This window comes from Epargyreus clarus, unplaced genomic scaffold (assembly GCF_041222505.1).
Source record: "Epargyreus clarus isolate Ecla_fem2 unplaced genomic scaffold, WU_Ecla_fem_2.2 ptg000018l, whole genome shotgun sequence".
NCBI lineage: Eukaryota > Metazoa > Arthropoda > Insecta > Lepidoptera > Hesperiidae > Epargyreus > Epargyreus clarus.
In genome coordinates, this window is record NW_027332226.1 from 13,419,273 (window position 1) to 13,441,188 (window position 21,916).

At 33.8% G+C, this 21,916-nt stretch overlaps 2 protein-coding genes across 4 annotated transcripts in view; one reads left to right on the forward strand and one right to left on the reverse strand.

Annotated features, from left to right (window-relative positions):
* Nucleotides 1–1,415: 1,415 nt before the first annotated feature.
* tank (EI24 domain-containing protein tank) lies at nt 1,416–6,871 on the reverse strand. The gene is made up of 7 exons (XM_073082559.1): nt 6,704–6,871; nt 6,469–6,629; nt 5,427–5,682; nt 4,511–4,630; nt 2,439–2,662; nt 2,036–2,107; nt 1,416–1,654 (listed from the first exon to the last, which is right to left on the reverse strand). The coding sequence occupies exons 1-7, from the start codon at nt 6,716–6,718 to the stop codon at nt 1,555–1,557; spliced, it is 948 nt and encodes a 315-aa protein (XP_072938660.1). The 5' UTR covers nt 6,719–6,871; the 3' UTR covers nt 1,416–1,554.
* A 919-nt stretch (nt 6,872–7,790) lies between these two features.
* LOC140749966 (ATP-binding cassette subfamily G member 4) overlaps nt 7,791–21,916 on the forward strand; it is a 46,620-nt gene continuing 32,494 nt past the window's right edge. Inside the window, exons 1-2 of one of the 3 annotated variants that reach the window (XM_073083238.1) lie at nt 7,791–8,076; nt 13,433–13,560. In XM_073083238.1, the coding sequence (XP_072939339.1) occupies nt 8,045–8,076; nt 13,433–13,560 (160 nt within the window). In that variant the 5' untranslated portion in view covers nt 7,791–8,044. Of the gene's footprint in view, nt 8,077–8,296; nt 8,431–13,219; nt 13,561–21,916 lie in introns of those variants that run through there. The other 2 variants (XM_073083239.1, XM_073083237.1) reach the window with 2 other exon arrangements.

Consider the following 21,916-nt stretch of genomic DNA (forward strand, 5'->3'; position numbering starts at 1 on the left):
ATATAAGAGTTAATTTAAAAAATATAACCAACATTTCTGCATTTCCATAAAAAGGACTTACGACAACATATTATTAGTCATCTGTTATATTTTTCAAAATAACCAAATATATTTATATTTTAATTTTACATAAATATATATTTTTTAATCTACACAGTATTTTATCAGCTTTGTACAGAGTAACATTATGTTTAATTCAATTTCTATGCTAATGACTCTGTGTGACTTATTTAAAAAGATACATCATTTATTATTGTTGCTTAGCTTGACCATTTCACTAAATATCATGCGCTCTTTTCTGACGGCCCCGGTTTTCTTAGGTTAGCGAGTTGATAAACATTATCAGAGGCCTAAGGGTACACCAGAGATATGCGAGATAGCTAAGCTATGGATGTGTGCCAAATCCACAAATAGAATTAATTAATTTTGAGTAAAATTTTATTAAATGATAATCAAACAATCCTATGGGCGCATTTGGTATCATTGGTACCTTTACTGCATCGCACATATCTGGTTGAAAGGGGTATTTGAGGGCGGTTTTCCAACAATTCCCTTTGGAGCAACGTGATGGATTATGCTCTAAGTTTCCCTCACTTCTGGACATACCAAAAAAATGTACTTAGCCCCATTTAAAGCAGAAGCAACTTAAGCTTTAAGTTGCTGCTTAAAAAGCTCAAAGTGTCAATTGTGATTAATCAAAATAATGATACAAAAGATTTGATTTATATGTATCAGATGTGAAGTGTATGACAATAAAATTGTATATAAGTTAGTTTTAAGTATTGTCACTAACAATATTTATACATATTATATTATGTTAAACTACAGACAAGGTAACCAAATATTTTGGTTAATTTAAGCAAGTAATTAAATCCCACTAAAGTATATTTTTGTAATTTTGAAAATAAATATCTTTTTCTGCCATAAAAATCTTTGATTTGTTTGTGTATTGTTTAAAAATTCGGTAATTCTCTGAACCGTATTTGGATTTGGATGCAAAGCTGCAGCCTTAAACGTAAGGCTAACGTATAGAACATTGGTTACTTTGTCTGCGGCAAATTTTTAAATATGTATAAAAAGACTAGGGCGCCCACGACTTGTTGTGTTGTTTTTTCTTTAACTTTTAATTTACATATAATAACATTTGCACCACTATGATTAGTCAAAGTAGTAAAGCTACTTGAAATGAAGTAGTAAGGATAATGAGTGCTTATGCTCTATGCAATAATACATTATTAAGCAAATTTCATATAGGCCCGATACAGGATAATCAAAGGCAGTTTACATATTAAGAAAAAAACTCATAAAGCGTTCTAATTATAAGTTACTTCTGAATCCACAAAAATGCTCTATATTTTTTAATTTTTATATTTCTTTTACTTGTATTAATGTCACTAAGTTATATTTTCATGTGTCACAAAACCATCACAATTATCTCCTAATAAAAGTCCCAGTACAGTAAATGGTAACGAAGTCGCGAGCGCTGCAGTCTCATATCATTCACCGACATACATAAATATATACATACGTAAGTTTTAAGTATAGAGCTAGCTATCACCTGGCCTTGTCCGCGTGGTCGGCGGAGCGCCGCACGAAGCGGAACATGCCGTTTGAGATCGCCACTACCGGGGAAAACAACCGCAAAGGGTACTCGCTGGAAAGAAAGAAAGAAACAAAGAAATTAATAAATAAATGCGTATGTACGCAAGAAGTTATACTTCTTTGGCTTATTTATTAAGAAGTGTGTGTATACCTATTTGTATGCATGCAAAAAGTATAACTATTACAAAGCAAAAAAACTACATGACCCGGAAAATTTTGTACCGCCTCAAAATCTATTTATCAAATATAATTCATATAAAATATAGCCTATGTTACTCGTAGATAATGTAGCTTTCGAATGGTGAAATAATTTTTAAATTCGGTCCAGTAGTTTTTGAACCTATTCATTACAACCAAACCAACAAACAAAGTTTTCCTCTTTATAATATTAGTGTAGAAAACAATTAACTCAATATACAGTTTTAATATTTACCTTCCAATAACTGGCGTTGCTTCGTTCCCGCTCAATATAAACACAGGAAAGAAAATGGAGAACACACAACCACTGAAAAAAAGAAAACACAGCATGTTTATTTAAATTTCTATGGATAAATAAATATAACCAAACCAATTCCTTATCCAGTCATTAACTATTTAATCACAATTAGTTTAAGAGAGCTTGCGTAAAGATGCAGAATATTCTTGGTGTCAATATTTGACATGAAACTGGAGCAAAATCTATTATTGGCTAGGTGTGTATAGAATTAAATCATTGCATACTTCTTAGCTCCACTCTTAAAAAAGCCTATGATAAATCAATTTCTTGCTACATTGAGTGTACATGTATATTTGATTACTTAATTTATGCAAACCAAGGTAAGTTTAAAAAGACTGACCTGATTATATAGGACTGGGGTATTTGCGTCAGTACCGCTAACGGCAATCCGAACCCAAGGAAGTAAGGCCAGTTGGTCTCGATGAAGGTCAACCGCTTGTGCAGCTCCCAGCCCATGTTGAACCATTTGTACTCAAACGAGTATAGCGAGTAGAGCAGGCACATATGCACCAGGCATAATAGTTCTCCGATGTACGTTATTGGTAACATACTGACTAGCATGCTCTGGAAAGAAGATAGATAAGATTAGGGAACATAACTATATTACGTGAGCCGTTTTTACGATTTTTTAACCCCATCCCCCCCATAGTGACCATTCGTAGTATTTGCTAAGCCCCCGCCTAGAGATTTCACGCATTATTTCAGAAGTATGATTTAAATATTTTTTTACTAACAGAAAATCAAATAAATATATTTTGGCTCACATTTGTCTTTAGTAATATGGCGCTTGTCGTTTGACGCCCAGAATGCAAGCGAACCTAACTACAGGAGAAAAAAATATTATCAAGAAGAAAAAACATTTTGTAACAAGAACTTAATTTACTAAAGTAGAATTAGTCTTTCGTTTCATTCACATTTGTTTGTCACAGTTGTATGAACTATGTGACGAAAACTTAAGGTGTAAAAGGTGTGGTAAGAGACACATACTTATCTGAGACGTTCCAACTGATTCCTCAGAGGTAGCAACACATCTGTGGCTGACCAGAGGGAGGAATATCTAATCCTATCTGGTGTTGATTACAGATGTCCATAGGTGGCAGTAGCATACTATCATATGGACTGTGTACTCCTTCACGGCTTTATTATTATAAAAAAATGTATTAATATAAATTGTAGAATACAAGAGCAGATGATCATGCAGTTCACTTGATGGTAAGTGGCGCTAATATCGTCTGTGGACATCTGTAATCAACCCCAGATAAGATTAGAGTCCTAACTGAGCTGCTTACGGATGCATTACTATCCTTGAGGACAAAGTTAAAACACCAGATTAGATTATTTTATTTAATTAATCAGGCTACAATTGTGATATAATGTAATAATTTAATAAGGCGATGTAGCTACTAATATTCTATTGATACCTATATATCTTGATATTCTATAGAAAAAAATAATTGTGATCTGACAAAAATATCTTTTAGTTGACTTTATTTTTCACATTTGTGAGTTTTTTTTTTGTGATACCTAGATAGATAAACCTATATATTTAGATAAACTTATTAATTGTAACATATTTTACAGGTACAGTTTTGACCACTTCACATAATATAGAAAGCATGTCAAAATACCAACATTATTACAAAAATAAATCTTGGTAACGTCAAAATAAAAAAAAAACATATCACACATCATTATTGTAATTACTTACTAATTAAAACTCGCCACAGTGCGGTCGCTTCCTTGTATTATGTAAATTAGCGTGATTCAGTTTAAAACGTGGACTTTGTCACACTGACTAAGAGTTTATCTAAGTAGCAAAATTATCATGTACATATATATTTCCTAGTGATATGCTTACGTTATGTAGTTTGGATTAAATAATGTTATAGAGTATGATGTAAAAACCTTTAAAATTTTACTATAATTCCTTGTTATGCAGAGATACATATTGGTATAAGCACCTTTCTATTTTTACATTGAAATAAAATTATGAAGCTACATTACAGCCTGTAACTTACAGGGCATGTAGTCCATTAACCCTATGGTAAGTGGACATTACCATCCATGGACTTCTGCAACTTCCATGTAGCTCCAAGAGAACAGGGGTTCCACATGAAGCAGATAAAAGATGTGTCACTCCTAAATAAAATAGTTGTCTCATATTTAAGTCAGCCGTTATAAATTTATTTCGTTATTTACCCAAAAAATTGTTGATGAACATGGCTCAACAAAATAGGTCCTTGGGTTTTCTCGAGCACATAATAACATGTTACATTATTCATTGTGATAATAATATGACAATTTCTATAGAATGACTTCCTCGAGGATTACACTATTGTAACAATTCTGCCTTGTTATGAAGAGAACCCTTCAATATAAGAATCCCTTATAGGAATAAAACAAAGATATCACCTGTACTAAAAACAATGCTTGCACCAGCAAACTGAACAGAGAGTCAGCGATGATCTTGCTAACGCTCGACATGAACTGCGGCCGCCCTCGCCGGTGTCGGTACGCCGAATCTGCTATGTCCTGATGAATGGAAAACCACAGTTTAGGTTATTTCAGTATTACAGAAGTACCCTAGGAGGGGGGGGGGGGGGGGGTTGTTGATTTGATATTTTTTGACAACATGGGAGACAGGGGGTCTGCCATATCTATACTAATATTATAAAGAGGAAAACTAATTTTAAAGGAAGGAAAAAACTAATTTTACTGGACCAATTTTAAAAATTCTTTCACCATTCGAAAGCTATATTATCCACAAGTAACATAGGCTATATTTTATATGAAATATATTTGATAAATAGATTTTGAGGCGGTACAAAGTTTGCCGGGTCAGCTAGTTTACTATATACTTGCATTTTTAAACATATTGTAAATTTTATAAATGAAAAATCCCTATTTGCCTTAAAAATATCTACAATTCCAAGATTAAATTGAAGAATGATTTATAAGACAGCATATTTGCATCATCATAAAAATTGTGACGTCACATATTTACTAACTACATACTTAAATACTTAGTAATTTAAGTCCCAAACCAAGTAGAAAAACGTATATTCATTTTATAAATATTTCATTAGTGGAAATAAAACCCTCTTTTTTACGCAGCTTAGCAGTCATGCAATCATTAGACTAACACATTATTAGTATTTAATTTATCTAAGGTTTGTCTACTGCAAATAAATTTTGACTATTTGTAGTAGACAGAAAATACCACTTTTCAATCTTTAATCTTTCGTAGGCAAACAATTAGATAGTTTGATTATTAATAACAGACGTGATTAAGTTGTGAACTAGTCTACTAGAAAATTGTTACACTTACTTGAAACCACAAGCTGTTCACCAGCTTACTAAGTAGAAATAAGGGCAGCACCCATATCATTCTAAACGTCATGGAGAGGAAGGGCTGCATCCACCCCCACACATTGTGCGCCACACCAGGGTTGTGGCCAAACACCACTATGACTAAGTACTTCACCGCAGGCAACAGGACATACTCGAACACCAGTATACTCAGCAGGAATATGAACCCGTTTAGAATGCATGATTGTAATACCCTAGTAAGTACTTTTGATTCCCTGTAACAAGATATTAATGTTACAAATATGCACATGTATACATAAGAAGTTAGTGGACATCCATTAATTGACATGAGACATTTTGAGTGATTTTCCAACCCCTCCCTCCTGATAAAATTATGTGTGATTTGGCTCAACTCCTTTGTCCAGTTCTTATGTGTTACACTGCTGTGTAAACTATTTTTCTAGACTAAATATATGCTCTGAAACACTTGGTAAAGCAGTCTTTTTTTCTTCAAGTTTCAAGTTTCAGACATTTCGGGACTGCTTTGTGTGTGAATATCATCCATGCCACAGGGATGATATTCACACACAAAAGGGAAGGGAAGAAAAAATACTACGGACAGATACTCATAGGAAAATTTAAGATATTTCGAAACTAACACTATTCATAAGTTATTAAGTTTTTATTAATGTACTAAGTGCTTACTGATTACAGATTGATCTCTACCTGCTGTATACTTTAAGTTATATCTTATCTCATACATTCAAAATAAAATATCTCAAATAACAAGTTAAAAGTGATGAAGAAAACTTTGATTTAAACTGTGTTATGATTATGTAAGAACTATATTTAAATAAAGCAGTAGTTTTGTTCATTGAACTTCAATAATATGTAAACAGCTGTTTGTACTTATACAGAAAAGTAATAACAATATTATAATAAATTCTTTTAATACCTTCTTAGAGGTACAGCTACACACACAGGTAAAGTACTTATAAAGACTTACAAAGAACAATTAAACATAATTAAACATTTGAAACAATGAAAACAAAGGTACTTACTGTTTGACTTTCGTTAACTTCTGTTTTTGTTTAGTTTTCTCAGAGTCCACCTGTGGGGAACGACTTAGAGCTCGTTCATTTATTTCCTTATCTAGATACAGAAGCACGGTTACCCCGCGTAAACTGTCTATGAATCCTTTGATAAGCGATACAGAAAAATTCTGGAACAATAAAAACAATTCGTCTAATCACATAACAATGGACAAAGAATAAACATAACAGTTTCGTGTATTACTGTAACGCTTTCCATGTTGTGTCTTCGCCAGTTGTGTATCTATTGCCTCATTGTTCTTTAATGATTGATTAGTTTCACATCATTGTCGATTTCAATTTTGTTTGACGTGTATAAATTTTACAAGTCTCGATCAAGAAACAACACGGACTTGGATCTGTCAGGGTTGCCAGCTGCGAGCTGTCATTTTTCCCAAAATGTGTGCGGTTTATTTATATTGCTTTTTTTTGTTCACGAGGAGGAAACCTTCAAAAGGTACCCGATGCCGTGGGAGCGACACAGGGTGATGTACAGGTTATTGGTATAGGTTACTATACTCTTTGGTTATGTGGGACTCTTACCGCACTAAAACCCTCCGGTGGCCGTCCTTAGCGCTGCGTAGAAGACTCCGGGATCTCCAAAGGAACGTAACCGGGGTCCTCTTAGCGCGTTGCCCCGTCGGGCCCCGTCCAAGTGAGCTTGACACTCGCCACATTGTCTGGTGCGTCGACGGTATGCAACCGCAAATTCCGCAGTCCTTCCCGGGGCCGTTGGCTCCAACGTTGTTGCTAATCAACAAACATATTTTAAAATTATTATTCCTATTTTAGACGAATGAAATAAATGATAATAATTAGTATTTTAAAGGATAACAAATATAAACTATCTGTTGTTAGGTCTCGTCTTAACTCTAAAGTTTTTCCTTAAACGATTTTTTCCTTATTCATGTGCAATACGCATTCGTCGACTATAAGATGTCCCTTCTTAAGAATATTCCTTCGGTAATTTCATAAGAAAATCTGGAATAAATGCAAAGAATGCATCGACTTATATATAGATTTGTGCTTTCTGTAAACAAAAATCTATGGTTTCGTAATTTCGTCATCAACATTCATGAATTTACATTTGTTTTAAACATGTACAACATTACAAACAGGGTGGAGGGCGAATTCGGTTTTTGAGTAATATAAATAAAAATACCAAGTAGCCTTTACATTGGTGTGGCATAGGCAGCATTGTAATTATTGTTTTGGTTGAATCAAGTAGCCTCAACTAAACTAATAAGAAAATTTCTTATCGCTTGGTATAGACAGAAACTTTGCACCAAACTTGGCACTATCGGGCTGATTTAATTTGAACTGGCATTATTCTGAACAGTGTAGCCAAGTGTGTGTTGATCATATTTTGTTTGTGACAATGACACATTGACAAATGACATATTTGTCAATTTACGATAAGCTGAGTGCGTTTTCATAAAGTTTATGTACAGTTTTTGTTTTGATATTTGTTGTGAAATTGTGGGAGTGATTTTGTATTTTGTACTATTAACTTTTAACGTTATAGCTGTTATGATAAGGAATCAACATGGAAAATAAGTTTATTCTCAACAATTTAAGGTAAATATGAACATATTCAGAATGATGTATTTTACGCAATTGGAGACCATGTATTTGACCTCTTTACGAGATTTCCTGCCTTTTCCTTTGTTTCTATAGGCGCAGTAACTTCATTAAAAAAAGAAAAAATACGCATTTTTACTAAAGACTGGATTTTAAAGAAAATTATTATATTCTTTTACGTAAACGTAGAAGCGCGCGATGTCAATTAGAAAGTTACCTGAACCACTAATATGAAAGTACCAAGTACCTTCTCTGGCTTTCGTTTGAAGCCTTTTTCGAGTAAGTTAAATTCGTAGTGAGAGTTTAAGGATTTTGCGGAATATTCCTCAAAAATTTCATCATGGTGATAAGGTAAGTAGCTTTTTATTTAGGGAATATAAGAAACGTACAGTATGTTATTAATATCAGATAATTAGTACAATTTGTATGAATGTTTTGTAACAACCTACTTATTAATTCTAACGAGATTAATGAGTTTAAATAATGCCACAAAATTAAAAAATATATATATTATCTTGCAAATAACGTATTTACCTTCAGAATGACAATAACCAAATGTAAAAAATTATCTTACTGACTTACCATAGATTAGTACTTATACACTAAAAATATGTGTAAGTACTATATGGAAGTAGTATCAATGTTAGATTGAGTGGGACTTTATAGCCACATACATCATTTAATTGGATATTTGTTGAGTGTACATTATTTGCACTTACATCATTGTAATGTTAGAATTGCAATATAGTGTTTAACATCATTGTACCCTTAAAAGTCAAATCAAATCAAATTTATTATAGTACATGGGTACAAACAATATTTTACGTACAACATATTCCCACCACAGGTGGGCATACAATAATTAAAGTACAATATAGTGTTTAAGTTCCATTATAGATAGAGAGTAACACAACTACTAATTAATCGGTAGCATGGAAATAGAAGACCTCAATACCTGTCTATCTAACCTTACATATTTTTTGATAATTTTCAGTATTGATATATTTCTATAGTCTAAGTACTATAAATTGTATTTAATCATACCAGCCCATGCCTCAGAAACAAAGAAAAAGTAATGAATAGGCTAGTTTCCATTAATCAAAATATTAAAAAATATTTGTTATACATAATTGATGAAAGTTTAATTATTATGGAAATCAAGTTTAATTATTATAATATATTTAGATTGTTTAATATTTTAATAAAATAAATACATGAAAATACAGAATTTGATAAGTGTCATCGAACATCAATTAGAATGTGTGACGTCACCTCCTGGTAACCATGTTGTTGTTGATATTGTAATTCAATATTACCACTGAATATTTTAATGTTTTGTGAGTTTGTGACATATTCACAAGATTCCTATAATTATTTACGATGGAAGAAGGACTTATTTAAGCAATTAGCAATAATTTGCCCTAAAATTTATACCGTAAGCATATCCCATTATGATGATTTGTGACCCATTATATTTTGGGTATAACAGACTGCTAGCAAAAATATGGACCACTTTGTGAAAAATTGTCAACTAGCCTATTGAATGAAAAACAAACGAAAATTTAGTCATACTATTCAATATTAAAGTAAATTTTCAAAATATGCATTATCAGCAATGCATAGTGTTCATCATTTTATGAAAATTTTTTTTGGACCTGCATTGATGCAATGGTACATTGATCAATAAAGATGTGTTAAGCTTTGTATACCTCTTTGCAAATATATAGCCTACCTTATATATAGTCACTTTATGTACCCTCAATGGCCAAACTATTAATATTGAGCATCAACTTCTGTTCTATATGAAGTTGGTTACAGATGCCCATGGAAGGCAAAATTTGTCTAATGTACTAAAGGTTTACATTAATTAAGGTTAAGTTAAAGTTATATCTGTTGGGGTTTTCCTATTAGGAATTTCTGTGATAGTTTAATTTGGACCGTCTGTAGTAAATGTGGCTGGCTAGCTTATCTTATTAGCAGATCAAATAATCAGATCATCAAATTTATATTCTAAAAATGCAAAAACAAAAAAATACACAGCAGAATACAGAAGCTCCTCCTTTTCAAAGTCAGATAAAAATTGAATTTATTTTAGATTATTTTATATATTTCCACTTTAACTAAAATGAGAATATTTTTTTTCAAGATTCCTTTGAAGTCTGGGCTTTGATTACTTGTGAAAATGTTTAACAGGTAACTAATCTATATATATAAAAGAAAGTCGTGTTAGTTACTCCACTTATAACTCAAGAACGGCTGAACCGATTTGGCTGAAAATTGGTGGAGAGGTAGCTTAGAACCAGGAGACGGACATAGGATACTTTTTATCCCGTTCGACCGCGTTTCCTTGAAGTCATTTTATAACTCAAGAACGGTTGAACCGATTTAGCTGAAAATTGGTAAAGAGGTAGATTAGAACCAGGAAACGGACATAGGATACTTTTTATCCCGTTCGACCGCGTTTCCGTGAAGTCATTTTATAACTCAAGAACGGCTGAACCAATTTGACTGAAAATTAATCGAGAGGTAGCTTAGAAGCAGGAAAAGGACATAGGATACTTTTTATCCCGTTCGACCGCGTTTTCGTGAAGCATTTTATAACTCAACAACGGCTGAACCAATTTGACTGAAAATTGGTGGAGAGGTAGCTTAGAACCAGGAGACGGACATAGGATACTTTTTATCCTGTTCGACCGCGTTTCCGTGAATAAATAAGAGTTGAAAGTTTGTATTAAAGTCCCCCAGTTTTGATGCAAATCTATATGAAAATTGGTATTTGATAGGATTTCGATAGAAAGTAATTAAATATCTATTTTACGATATTTGCAAAATCAACCCTTAAGTTGGTTAAGTAGGGGTTGGAATTTTATATTAAAATCCGTTAATTTGGAAGCAAAAACTGTAAAAATTTGCATTTGGCTTTAGAAGACACTTCGTTTAGAAATCGGCAGATTTTGAAGCAAAGTCTATGAAAATTGGAATTTAGCTTTTTGATTCAAAATAATAGAACACATTTTTCACCGTTTTTGGAAAATCAACCTTTAGGGTCGTTTAATCGGGTATGGAACTTTAATTTAATATCCGTTAATTTGGAGCACTAAGAAAATTATCATAAGACATAATGAAGCATCTGAGTCACTGTTTGTTTTTTTAGATCAACCCTTAAGACTGTTATAAATCGCCTTTCTATTTACACACCTGTTTCAGCATTTTTAGCTATTCAACAACCCGATTAGAGTACTATAAGTAAATAAACTTTCTTTAAAAAAAACCGTTATTGAAGTTATAGGTACTTCTTTTCGCGTGTTTGTAAAAAAAATAACAAAAAATACAACCGACTTCTATGTCACTACAAAGTAAAAAATAATTCGAACGAAATATATTGAGCGCCGACTTCAGAAATATGTACTAAACCAACATTTATTTGAATTATTTTTTACTATGTAGTGACATAGAAGTCGGTTGTATTTTTTGTTATTTTTTTTTACCCTTTTTAGTGATGACATAATAACATTTATATTAATACAATATAAAATTGTATAAACGTGATCATGAATTAAGGTACGGTCTGAATTTACATTGATTGGAACCGCCCGCTCGCAGGGCGCTGCCGCGCCCTGCCTGCTTAGTTTTATATTGTCTTATGTGTTCCAACCTAACCTAACTAAATAGTCAATGATTTGCAATTTCATTAGAACCTCCTACACCAAATATCTTCAAACACGACTCAATTATTCCCATCGGTTGAGGAGTTACATATTTTGTCTCCGAGCCACATTATCAGACCCTTAAATAGTCAATGATGAACTGACTTTGCAATTTCGTTAGAACTTACACCAAATATCTTCAAACACAACTCAAATATCCCCATCGGTTGAGGAGTTACATATTTTGTCTCCGAGCCACATTATCAGACCCTTAAATAGTCAATGATGAACTGACTTTGTAATTTCATTAGAACCTACAATAAAAAATAACACAATAAAAAAATAATTATTAAAATCGGTTCACTAACGGCGGAGTAATTCGTGTACATACATAAAAAAAAGATACCGGCCGAATTGATAACCACCTCCTTTTTGAAGTCGGTAAAAAAATAACAGAGTGCAGAGAGGTAGAGTGAATTTTATTTAATTGTATTTTTTATTTTCCTGTTCTCCTGTGGCCATTTCCTAATATTTACCAGTAGTTTATGGACATAATACATAAATTACACGAGTGAAACCACGAGGTACAGATAGTCACTCATAATTAGGTGGTACGAAGTTCACCGGGTCATCTAGTACGAAACTATTTGTTTGTATGGCGTTACAAATTATTGGTGATAGTAACTACTTTACTTCTGATGGTCCATCATAGATTAGTAAAGATTACTCACTCCTAACTAGAGAATGTACCCAGTTTTGAGAATTGAAATACTTGCGTAAAAAAGTTTTGCCACGTCTCCGTGCTAAAATATCCCTAAAATATTTGATATAATTATTTATTTATTATGTAAATTCACGTAAATTACGCAGTATTAGTTATTTATTCGTAAATTTTCTCTAAAAATGTTTTTATTTGTCAAGAATTAAAAAAAAGAACTTACGAAAATAAGCCATTTGTGGCTTCATTCAATTTCAAGGCGGCGAAGTATCTTTACTAATGTATGTGGTCCATATGGAGATGCAGCCACCTTTCGAAGTTCATTTTATCTTTTTATTACAAATTATATACCTATTATGTATCTTTCTGTATAATCATACTTTTATTTTTTATACTTCACACTAAGATGTTTATATTGTTTAAAAAGGTTTTACAACATTATGAACTCTGAAATAATATTAAAATTAAGTTTAATTATTGTCTGATGTATATTCATAATATTAAAACCAGTATTTTTTACAACAATGTTATTTTGAGCAAAATATATGTATTGTCTTTATTTGTGGCATTGAAAATACAGCAATTATGAGCTTCCAATCGAGATTTTTTTTTTTTAAAACTGTGAAACACAAATGAATATCCAGTAAGCTTAAACTTGAATTGAATAAAATGTTTATGTGCGCCGGCGCAAAGTTCAAAACCCGTATCTTGTTTGACGTAGTCATACGGGGGGCAAGCTTCAACGCGCTGTTAATTCTAATCTGCTGTACTCAGTCAAGTACTGCCAGTTTTCTGAGTCAGTTGAATAGTCAGTTTGTGCGCGAACGTGCGACAGACCGCACGTGCCGATCCGCTTGCGTTCACTCCTTTGTGACGTCTGGGAATGAGAGTTTAATATCGCAAGTCCATTGTGTTTGTACAAAATGAAAGTGGACAAAGATGTGTGCCTTGCGGGACCCGTGGACACTAAACCGATCATCTCCGACAGAAAGGGGAGTCTGAAAGTGACCATCACCCCGGCGCAGCATAAGACCCTGACGCACCTGCCCAAGAGACCGCCAGTGGACCTGGCGTTCAGCGACTTGACGTACAGGGTGCAAGAGGGAAGGAAAAGCAGTAAGTACTTTGACTTAAAATTACAAAAGAACAAACAACATTCTACAAGTTATATTGCGTTGAATAAATAATTGTGTTAAAGCTGACGAAGGGTAACATCAAACGTAAACATTAAACATGTAATTGGATCCTATAATTTGAAGACCTCATTCCGAGAATCCACTAAACGTTCGCATTTAATGGTATAAATATTTATGCATAACATGTCATATTAATTTATTTACTAGGATTCGATGATATGACACAAACCAAAAATTTAAATAATGATACCCAATGTCAAATAAATGCAATATTATCAACTAAATGACATCAGATTACATTCATTCCATACTAAATGACATTCTTGTTTGCATTTTCATCAAATGCGTCAGTAGTATTTAAATTTAAAACTCATATTTATTTTATCATCTTCATTAACACATTAAGTACAAGTCAAATGCTTTGGACAAATCTCAGTAATACTTAGAATGCGAAGGGTTCATGTAATAATGTACAACGCTGGCCAAGTGCGAATTGGTAGGCTTCACACGCTTATGAGAAGTTTGTAACTCTTTATAGAGCTTGTATATTTCCTTACAAGTTTTCCTTTAGGTTTAAAGCAAGTGACTAATTTTTAACACGCACAATGCTTTGAAAACAAAAAGCCTGGTATTCCAATATAGGTGTGAGATTTATTTGTACAACTAAGCGAATAACTGCTATAATATTCAAATGCGTACGCAGTTTGACGTAAAACGTATATTTTAATTTCAAAACATGAAACTAATGTACCAAATGCCGTTTTAGACGGTGTATTAAAAATTCCTTCATTAAATGTATTAGCCAATCCGTTCTCCGAATCAAGAGAGAACGTATATCTTACGATTATTGTTGTTGTTAAATCAATCGTGATTAAAACAAAAATACATATATCAACGGGTAAATTATACCTACTATTAGAATCCTGCTACGCTATATAAATATTTTCCATTTCTCGCTAATGATTAGTTTATACTCGTAGATATTATTATCCAACAGCACTAATTAAAATGTTTACTTTTATCGCTTATCTTTGGATTAATCTGCGACAAAAATATAATAATGAGTTGTCGAGGTCTCGACTACACATTTTATTTATTATTTCCTCAGTTAAAAGTTATGTGAAGTTTTTGATAATCCTTTTTATACAATTAATTATCTTGATTTTAAAATAATCATTGTTGGAATACGTAAATAACACGTAAAGTTTGCGTGCTCTACCGGCTTTACAATGGTGAGATGTCCAATGAACTCGCCGAAGCCGATGATGTTCTATCCACATCTATTGGACATTTTGCAATTTCGTGGTTTGGTTTACACGCCGAATGAACTTCCTTCTGAGGTATTTTCGAAGCGGTGTGTCATGAGGCTCTTAAAAAAAGTGCAATAATATCCTGACAAATTGAATTCTTCAAAGCCGCCGATGCACTGGCGAATCCATTAGGTACCCCATCCTTATCCTTAGATTTTGTATAAAAATAAAGTTATTGTAAATAATATAATATAATAATATAATAATATAATATATAAATATAATATTGTAAAATATTGTTTTCCAACGTGTTATGTGACTTTACATTATTTTACTTTTTAGTGTATTATTTTAAATTAATGTAAAATTATGTACGTTGTGATGTTTTTTTGGTCAAACCAAATGTTCATTTTGTTTGAACTATAAACTATACTTCTATAGCACCTATACCTTATTCATTCACGTTACCCATCAGGCTAGTGATATTCCCCACTAGGAAAACAACATTGTGCTATCATCGTGACACAACATAAAATCTTCTCTACCCGTTTAAACCTGAAACGTAAGTGTGGTTTTGAGAATTCGCCCACGTAATATTGCAATATAATTATATCGTTTTATCCTAATATCAAAATCCAGGCCCAAAAGGGCACGGCTGTCTATTTATTGTGTCTGTTTACGATTATCCTAAGAACTAATTTGACATCTCTTTGAGTTCCTTTAAAATGTACAAATATTAGCGAATAGATGTGAAGACGGATCTTAGACATATCACAAGTTGTATCATTTTCAAACACACCCCAAAACAAATGTCTACTCAAAATTAAAGTATCTAGAAATGTTTCTGTAGCATTAAATCATGTAGCGTTCGAAAGAGTTAGGGATATACCGGGACAACGGGATAACAAAGTTATTCCAAGGTAGCATAGTATACCTCTTTTATTTTATAAGTGGATACCTATTATCTCGACAAGTTCAATTGGAGCAATTATATTTATTACATTCAAGATGGCTGCATTGAAATAAATAAGTCGGAAAACACTACGAACAATGATGGAGGATGCAATTTGTACAATTAAATGTGTTGCCTGTAATGGTCAATTTTAATATGACATTATTTTTGTCAAGTTTTTATTAAATAAAGTATTAAAATAAAATATAGAGACGTTTTTCACTGCAGCGATAGACTTGAATACGTAAATGCGCGGTCTTTTGAGTACTTAGGCGATCGATAAATAATCAATCTATTATTATTAAGTCAAATTTCAATCTTCGGTGGATAAGGATTGGATAGATTGATTATACAAAATGAGCGTTAAATAATTTCTTCAGATTTTAAACAGAAATTTTGTGCTGAGGTGCTGATTTTCATAAGCAGCATGGGTTTTGGTTGGTTTGCAACATTTTATTCTTCATTTAATGATCATTTCACCAAATATTTCATATTTTTACGAGTAATTATGTTATAATTTAATTTCATATTTAAAACGTTGAGAATAAAATTGCTAATTATTAGTTGCATACTAACACGAAAGCAGTATTCTCGGTAGTCTTCTATATTTAGAAAAGCATGTTACGCGCATTACCATTTCCTATTAAAATGTTATTTCATAGAAACTAACATAGAAACTAGCATGTCCAAAAATACCAGTTCATTCACAAGGCACCGAGTATTATTATCGGTGCAAACTTGGCACGTGCCTTTTCCTCGTGTTGATTTATTTATTTATTTATTTATACTTTATTATACCATAAAAATCGGTACAAAAGGCGGACTTAATGCTAGAAGCATTCTTTACCAGTCAACCTTTGGGTAAAGCAGAAAATAAATAGGACGGTATTTATACGTTCAAGAATAAACATGTACTAAAAAAGAAATACAAATGGATTATATTTATACTACAAGACATATAAAGAACAAACTGTACTGTATATAAATTAGTGTGAAATATTATATTTTTTTAGAAAATAATACTTAACGCTCGTTTTGAACCTCTGTCTACTGCAAGTTTTACGTAATTCATCGGGGAGAGAATTCCAGAGTCGAGTGGCGTGAATTGCGAATGACTTGGACATAAAGCAGGAATGATGAAGGGGAATCGTTAGTACGAGAGAATTGGAAGAACGAAGGTTGCGTTCATGGGAATCACTGAGATACTGAAACTTTTGCTTCAGGTACGCTGGAATAGACGCTTGAAAAAGAATAGAAAAGAGAGTGGAAAGTAATCTAACCTGTCTACGCTCACGAATTGGAAGCCATTTAAGCTGGCGACGATAGGAAGAAATGTGATCATATTTGCGTAAACAGAAGATGAATCGGATGGCGTGATTAATTAGTCTTTCCAGTTTATTGAGGTGTTCTTCACTTATATCCGTGCAACACACATCAGCATAATCGAGAATGGGTAAAATGAGGGCTTGTACGAGAGTGACTTTAACTTTCATAGGGAGAAAATTCCGTAAACGATTTAGCGTGCGCAGCCTCGCAAAGACGGAACGGCTGATCTCACTAACGTGGTTAGTCCAGCTTAACGTAGGGTCTAAATGTAGACCAAGGTCTTTAACAGATGACGCGAACGGAACAGTAGAATCCTCAAACATAACAGGAGAGACGGAACCGTAATCTAACATCGCCAATTGCCGTGAACTGCCGATAATGATGGATTTGCACTTGGAGGGATTAACTGCGATGCCATATCTACGGGACCAGTTACTTACATTAGCGAGATTATTGTTAATGGTACGTATAGCATCGTTAATATTAGCAATATGGGCTTGAGCGTAAATTTGGAGATCGTCGGCATACAAATGGTAAGAGCAGTCAAGGGAGAGGGTTAGGAAATTTATATAGAGAGAGAAAAGTAAAGGTGACAAAATTCCGCCCTGAGGAACGCCGTTGGCAAGATTGCACCAGTCTGATAACGTGCGATCAACCCGAACAGCTTGCTGGCGTCCTCGAAGGTAAGATGAAAACCAATCCAGTGCCGTGGATGAGAACATATAATGTTGGAGGGCGGCAAGGAGGATGTCATGGTTCACCATGTTAAAAGCATTGGAAAAATCTATGAGGACGAGAACTGTGACCAGTTTGTTCTCCATGCCGTCGCGAATATCTTCAATAACTTTGAGAAGAGCCGTCGTCGTGCTGTGCCCGGGTCGAAAGCCGGATTGAAAGGGACTTAATAGATTATTATTGAAAATGAACGAAGATATTTGTTTGTGCACAGCGGCTTCGAGAATTTTAGAAAGAAAAGGTAGTATTGAAATGGGTCTGAAATTATTGAAATGGCTGGGGTTAGGTACTTTAGGAAGAGGGATGATAAAGGCCTTACGCCAGATAGAAGGGAAAACCCCTGTAGCCATAGAAGTATTGATGATGTGAGTAATAATATGAAGTAAATGTGGTAGTATATATATGATCATACATCTACTGACATCATCATACCCGACTGATTTTGAATGAATGGAATTAATAATTTTCAAGGTCTCATCCACAGTAACTGGAGAAAAGAAAAATTTATCTACGCTGAGTTGAGCCATGGAAGCAATTTCTAGAATGGTTTGAGACTTAATTTCAGAAGAAAGAAAAGAAGAAGAAGAAGAAGAGAAATGAACATTTAAGTCATTAGGTGAAAAAGAAGATATTTCAGGATTCGTATGACATTTACCAAGACCTAATGTATTTAGAAACTTCCATATCTCGGCTGAAGAATTATTCGATAATTGTTCAGAAAAATAAGTGCGTTTGGCTGCTCTTACCATTTGATTGCAACGATTGCGATAGATTTTATATAGACGCCAGTTCTCATCACACCTGCTACGCTTAAATCTCCTAAAAGCCCTGTCACGACGTGTCATGGCCATACGTACACCACGTGTTATCCATGGGGCCGGAGGTCGTTTTAATTTAATGGCTTTTACAGGAGCATGCGAGTCGTACAGCTTCAGAATTGCGTTATTAAATATTGAAATTTTATCATCCACTGACGAAGCAGAGGTCACAGGGGAGAAGTCAATATTAGCAGCATCATTATTAAGTGCAGCAAGGTCCATCCTTGCAAAGCTGCGCATCCAAACGACCTGAGGAACTAATTTAGGTGGTTTCAATTTGTAACACAGATATAAACAGTCGTGTCTCGAGAAACCAGGGGCAGATAATGTACCGTGTTTAATAACATGTGAAGGAGAAGAAATTATAATTAAATCGATTAAAGTGTCAGGAGCATTAATATTATGATGAGTTGGTGACGAGGAAAGGATAGAGAAATTGACGGAAGAGACAATATTTAACAGTTTAGTGCTTCGAGTAGATTGGTTAATTAAGTCGGTATTGAAGTCACCCATGATTATATGATGTGTGTATTGCGAACAAAGCGATTCTAAAGCAAGCTCGAACCTGGAAAAGTAGTCAGTTGCAGGGGGGCAGTAAATAACGCCAAGAACAGCCTTAGCGCGTCCCATTCGGATTTCTAAAAATAAATATTCACATGAAGCAGAGTACGAAGAAGGAGAAGAGGAAATAACTGAAAAACATATATCACTGCGAAGGTAGATGGCTACACCACCGCCACCTTTACCCGTACGGTCATTTCGTATCAGTGTATAACCTGGAAGTGAGTATGAGAGTGATTCAAGACTTGGCTTTAACCAGCCCTCAGATATCAGAATGGCGTGAATATTAGAATTGGAAGAGAAGGTGTCGAGAAGTTCAGAATAATGAGAAGGGATGCTTTGAGCGTTCAGGTGGCAGACATTGAAAGACAGAGGGGAAGTATCAAGCGACAAATGTAAAGAGTTTTGAAGAGTTTTAGGTTCTTCAAGATAACTATCACTCAAGTCAGAAACACTTGAGTTGCACGCAGAATAAAAAGACTCGTCATCAGACATGTGAATAACCAAATAAACATACAATATTCAAATACAGTGTAAACTCTTTATAACGTCATTCTCTATAACGAAAAACTCTCTATAACGTAGAAATAAGTTCAATTGGTTGGTTTACATTAAAACCCATACATTGATTCACTCTTTATAACGCAACAGTCACTCTCTATTACGAAGAAATACGTTCATATTTAGACGAGAACAATATTTTTACACTGGAATTGTTTTATAAGCAGCTAAAAAACTAACCTTTTGAGGTGCCGAAAGTTTTAAAAGATTACGGGGTTCATAAACGGCCGTTTCGCTTTTGTTCTTGTTATTTGCCTTAACACGTGTGCCATTATTCTTAGATTACATTGTCTTCAGGAATTTGTCTGTCTAAATTACTATACATACCATGGTCACCTATCGCGTATTATCAGTTGTAAATCAACTTTAAAATTGTCAAGATGGCCAGTAAGCATTAAAGAAACGAAAAAGTGTGACAGAAATGATTGCAATTGGTTTTGGGTTGATTTTTTCTCCTCCCTCCCTATAACGAAAACTCTCTATAACGAATAAATATGCTCGGTCCCTTGAAATTCGTTATAAAGAGTTTACACTGTATATATAACACACAATCGGTCAGAAAATTAATTTATAAGTTAATAACTAATAACAACTTGAATAGTATACTAAATAGTAAATAATAAACTAGCTAGCAAAACCTTACTTGAATAAATATTCTGCTTATCCCGCCGGGAAATGAAAAAAAAAACACTTAAACATCACAAGACAATTAACATTATAAGAAGTATTCTTATTAAAATAGATTAATCGTATACAAAATAAAAAAAAATAAAAATAAAAATTGAGAAAACACAACGAGTTTAACAGAAACGGAACGTTCAAAAATCTATGGTTAGTGCCAAGTGACATTGGCGTAGTAACAAGTTGTTTATTAGAAAAAAATAAAAGACATTGACACATTAAATATTTTTGACATTCACTTGAGGCAAAGATTAAAAATGAATTTGACAATTACAATAAGAAGTATTGAAAAGATAAACAATGATATGTGACACATTTTGTAAAAAAAATAACTACCCACAAAAAGTTAATAAATCAAAACGTAAACAATATGTGTCCAGAGAGGGAGATTACTTATTACAAAGTCAAAACTAAATACACAACACAAGAAATAAGTGTTTAAAGAGGACCAAACAACTTAACAGCCTATTTCTTACGGACCGTGCGCTTCGACTTCAAGTACTGTGCGGAATGAACTGCAGCAGCTGGAGTCGGCGAACTGGGCTTCGACTGTTCTTCGTCAAGCAGCAGATTATCATCGTGCACTGGTATATCGTCCAAGTCCTGCTCAGAAAGTATGCGCCGCCTGGTGCCATCCGGAAGCTTGGCTACAATAATTCCACCCATGGTCCAGCAATTCTTCATGCCTACTTTCTTACGAGCACACACGAATAATGCCTGTCGTTGGCGTGTCAGAAACTCAGCCAGGACGTAAGGTGTACCCTTGAATCCAGTCTTCTTCCTCCAGACGGCAGCCCGTTGCGATAGATCAGCAAAACGAACCAAAATTGGACGACATTTTCCTTCAACCATACTGCCCAGACGGTGACAAGCCTTTAGATTACTACTAGCCAAGTCACATATACCAAGCTTTTCACTAAAAAGTTTGGCTATATAATTTGAAAGGTCTTCAGTTTCTTCAGGAATACCACTAATTAAGAGAAACTTTCTTCGGTGACGCATTTCTATCACATCAACGGCCTTGGAAAGCTCCGTTATTTGCTCCCGGAGAAAATTCAGCAGTGTCCACACATGGGTCTTGAATTCGTTGAACTCCTCATGAAGACGATTTAAGGAAGTGCTACTCTTAGGCTCAGCGGCTTTGAACTTGGACTCAAATTCAGTAAATTTCTTCAGGAATGTGGCCTCAATGGCATGTTGTGTTTCCAAAATTGTATTGAGATTTGCCATTGTAAATAGTGATGGACGTCGAAGTGTGCAATTAAATTGTAAAAAGTGGCTCAGGCGGGATTTAGCAGTGTTATTATAGATCACCGATCATATGCACATACACTATTAAACTTGTAAGTAAATTTGAGATAAAAAATACAAATTAAACTGTAATAATTAAAATATTTTCTAAGAACAGAGTGTTTACTTATTGACCTACCGCCCAAAAAAAAAAACATTGAT

Coding starts and splice junctions, on each gene's coding strand:
- tank (XM_073082559.1), bottom strand. Junction 5,683..6,468: donor AAGTTAACGAAAGTCAAACA/GTAAGTACCTTT, acceptor ATCTTGTTACAG/GGAATCAAAAGTACTTACTA. Junction 4,631..5,426: donor TGAACAGCTTGTGGTTTCAA/GTAAGTGTAACA, acceptor TCCATTCATCAG/GACATAGCAGATTCGGCGTA.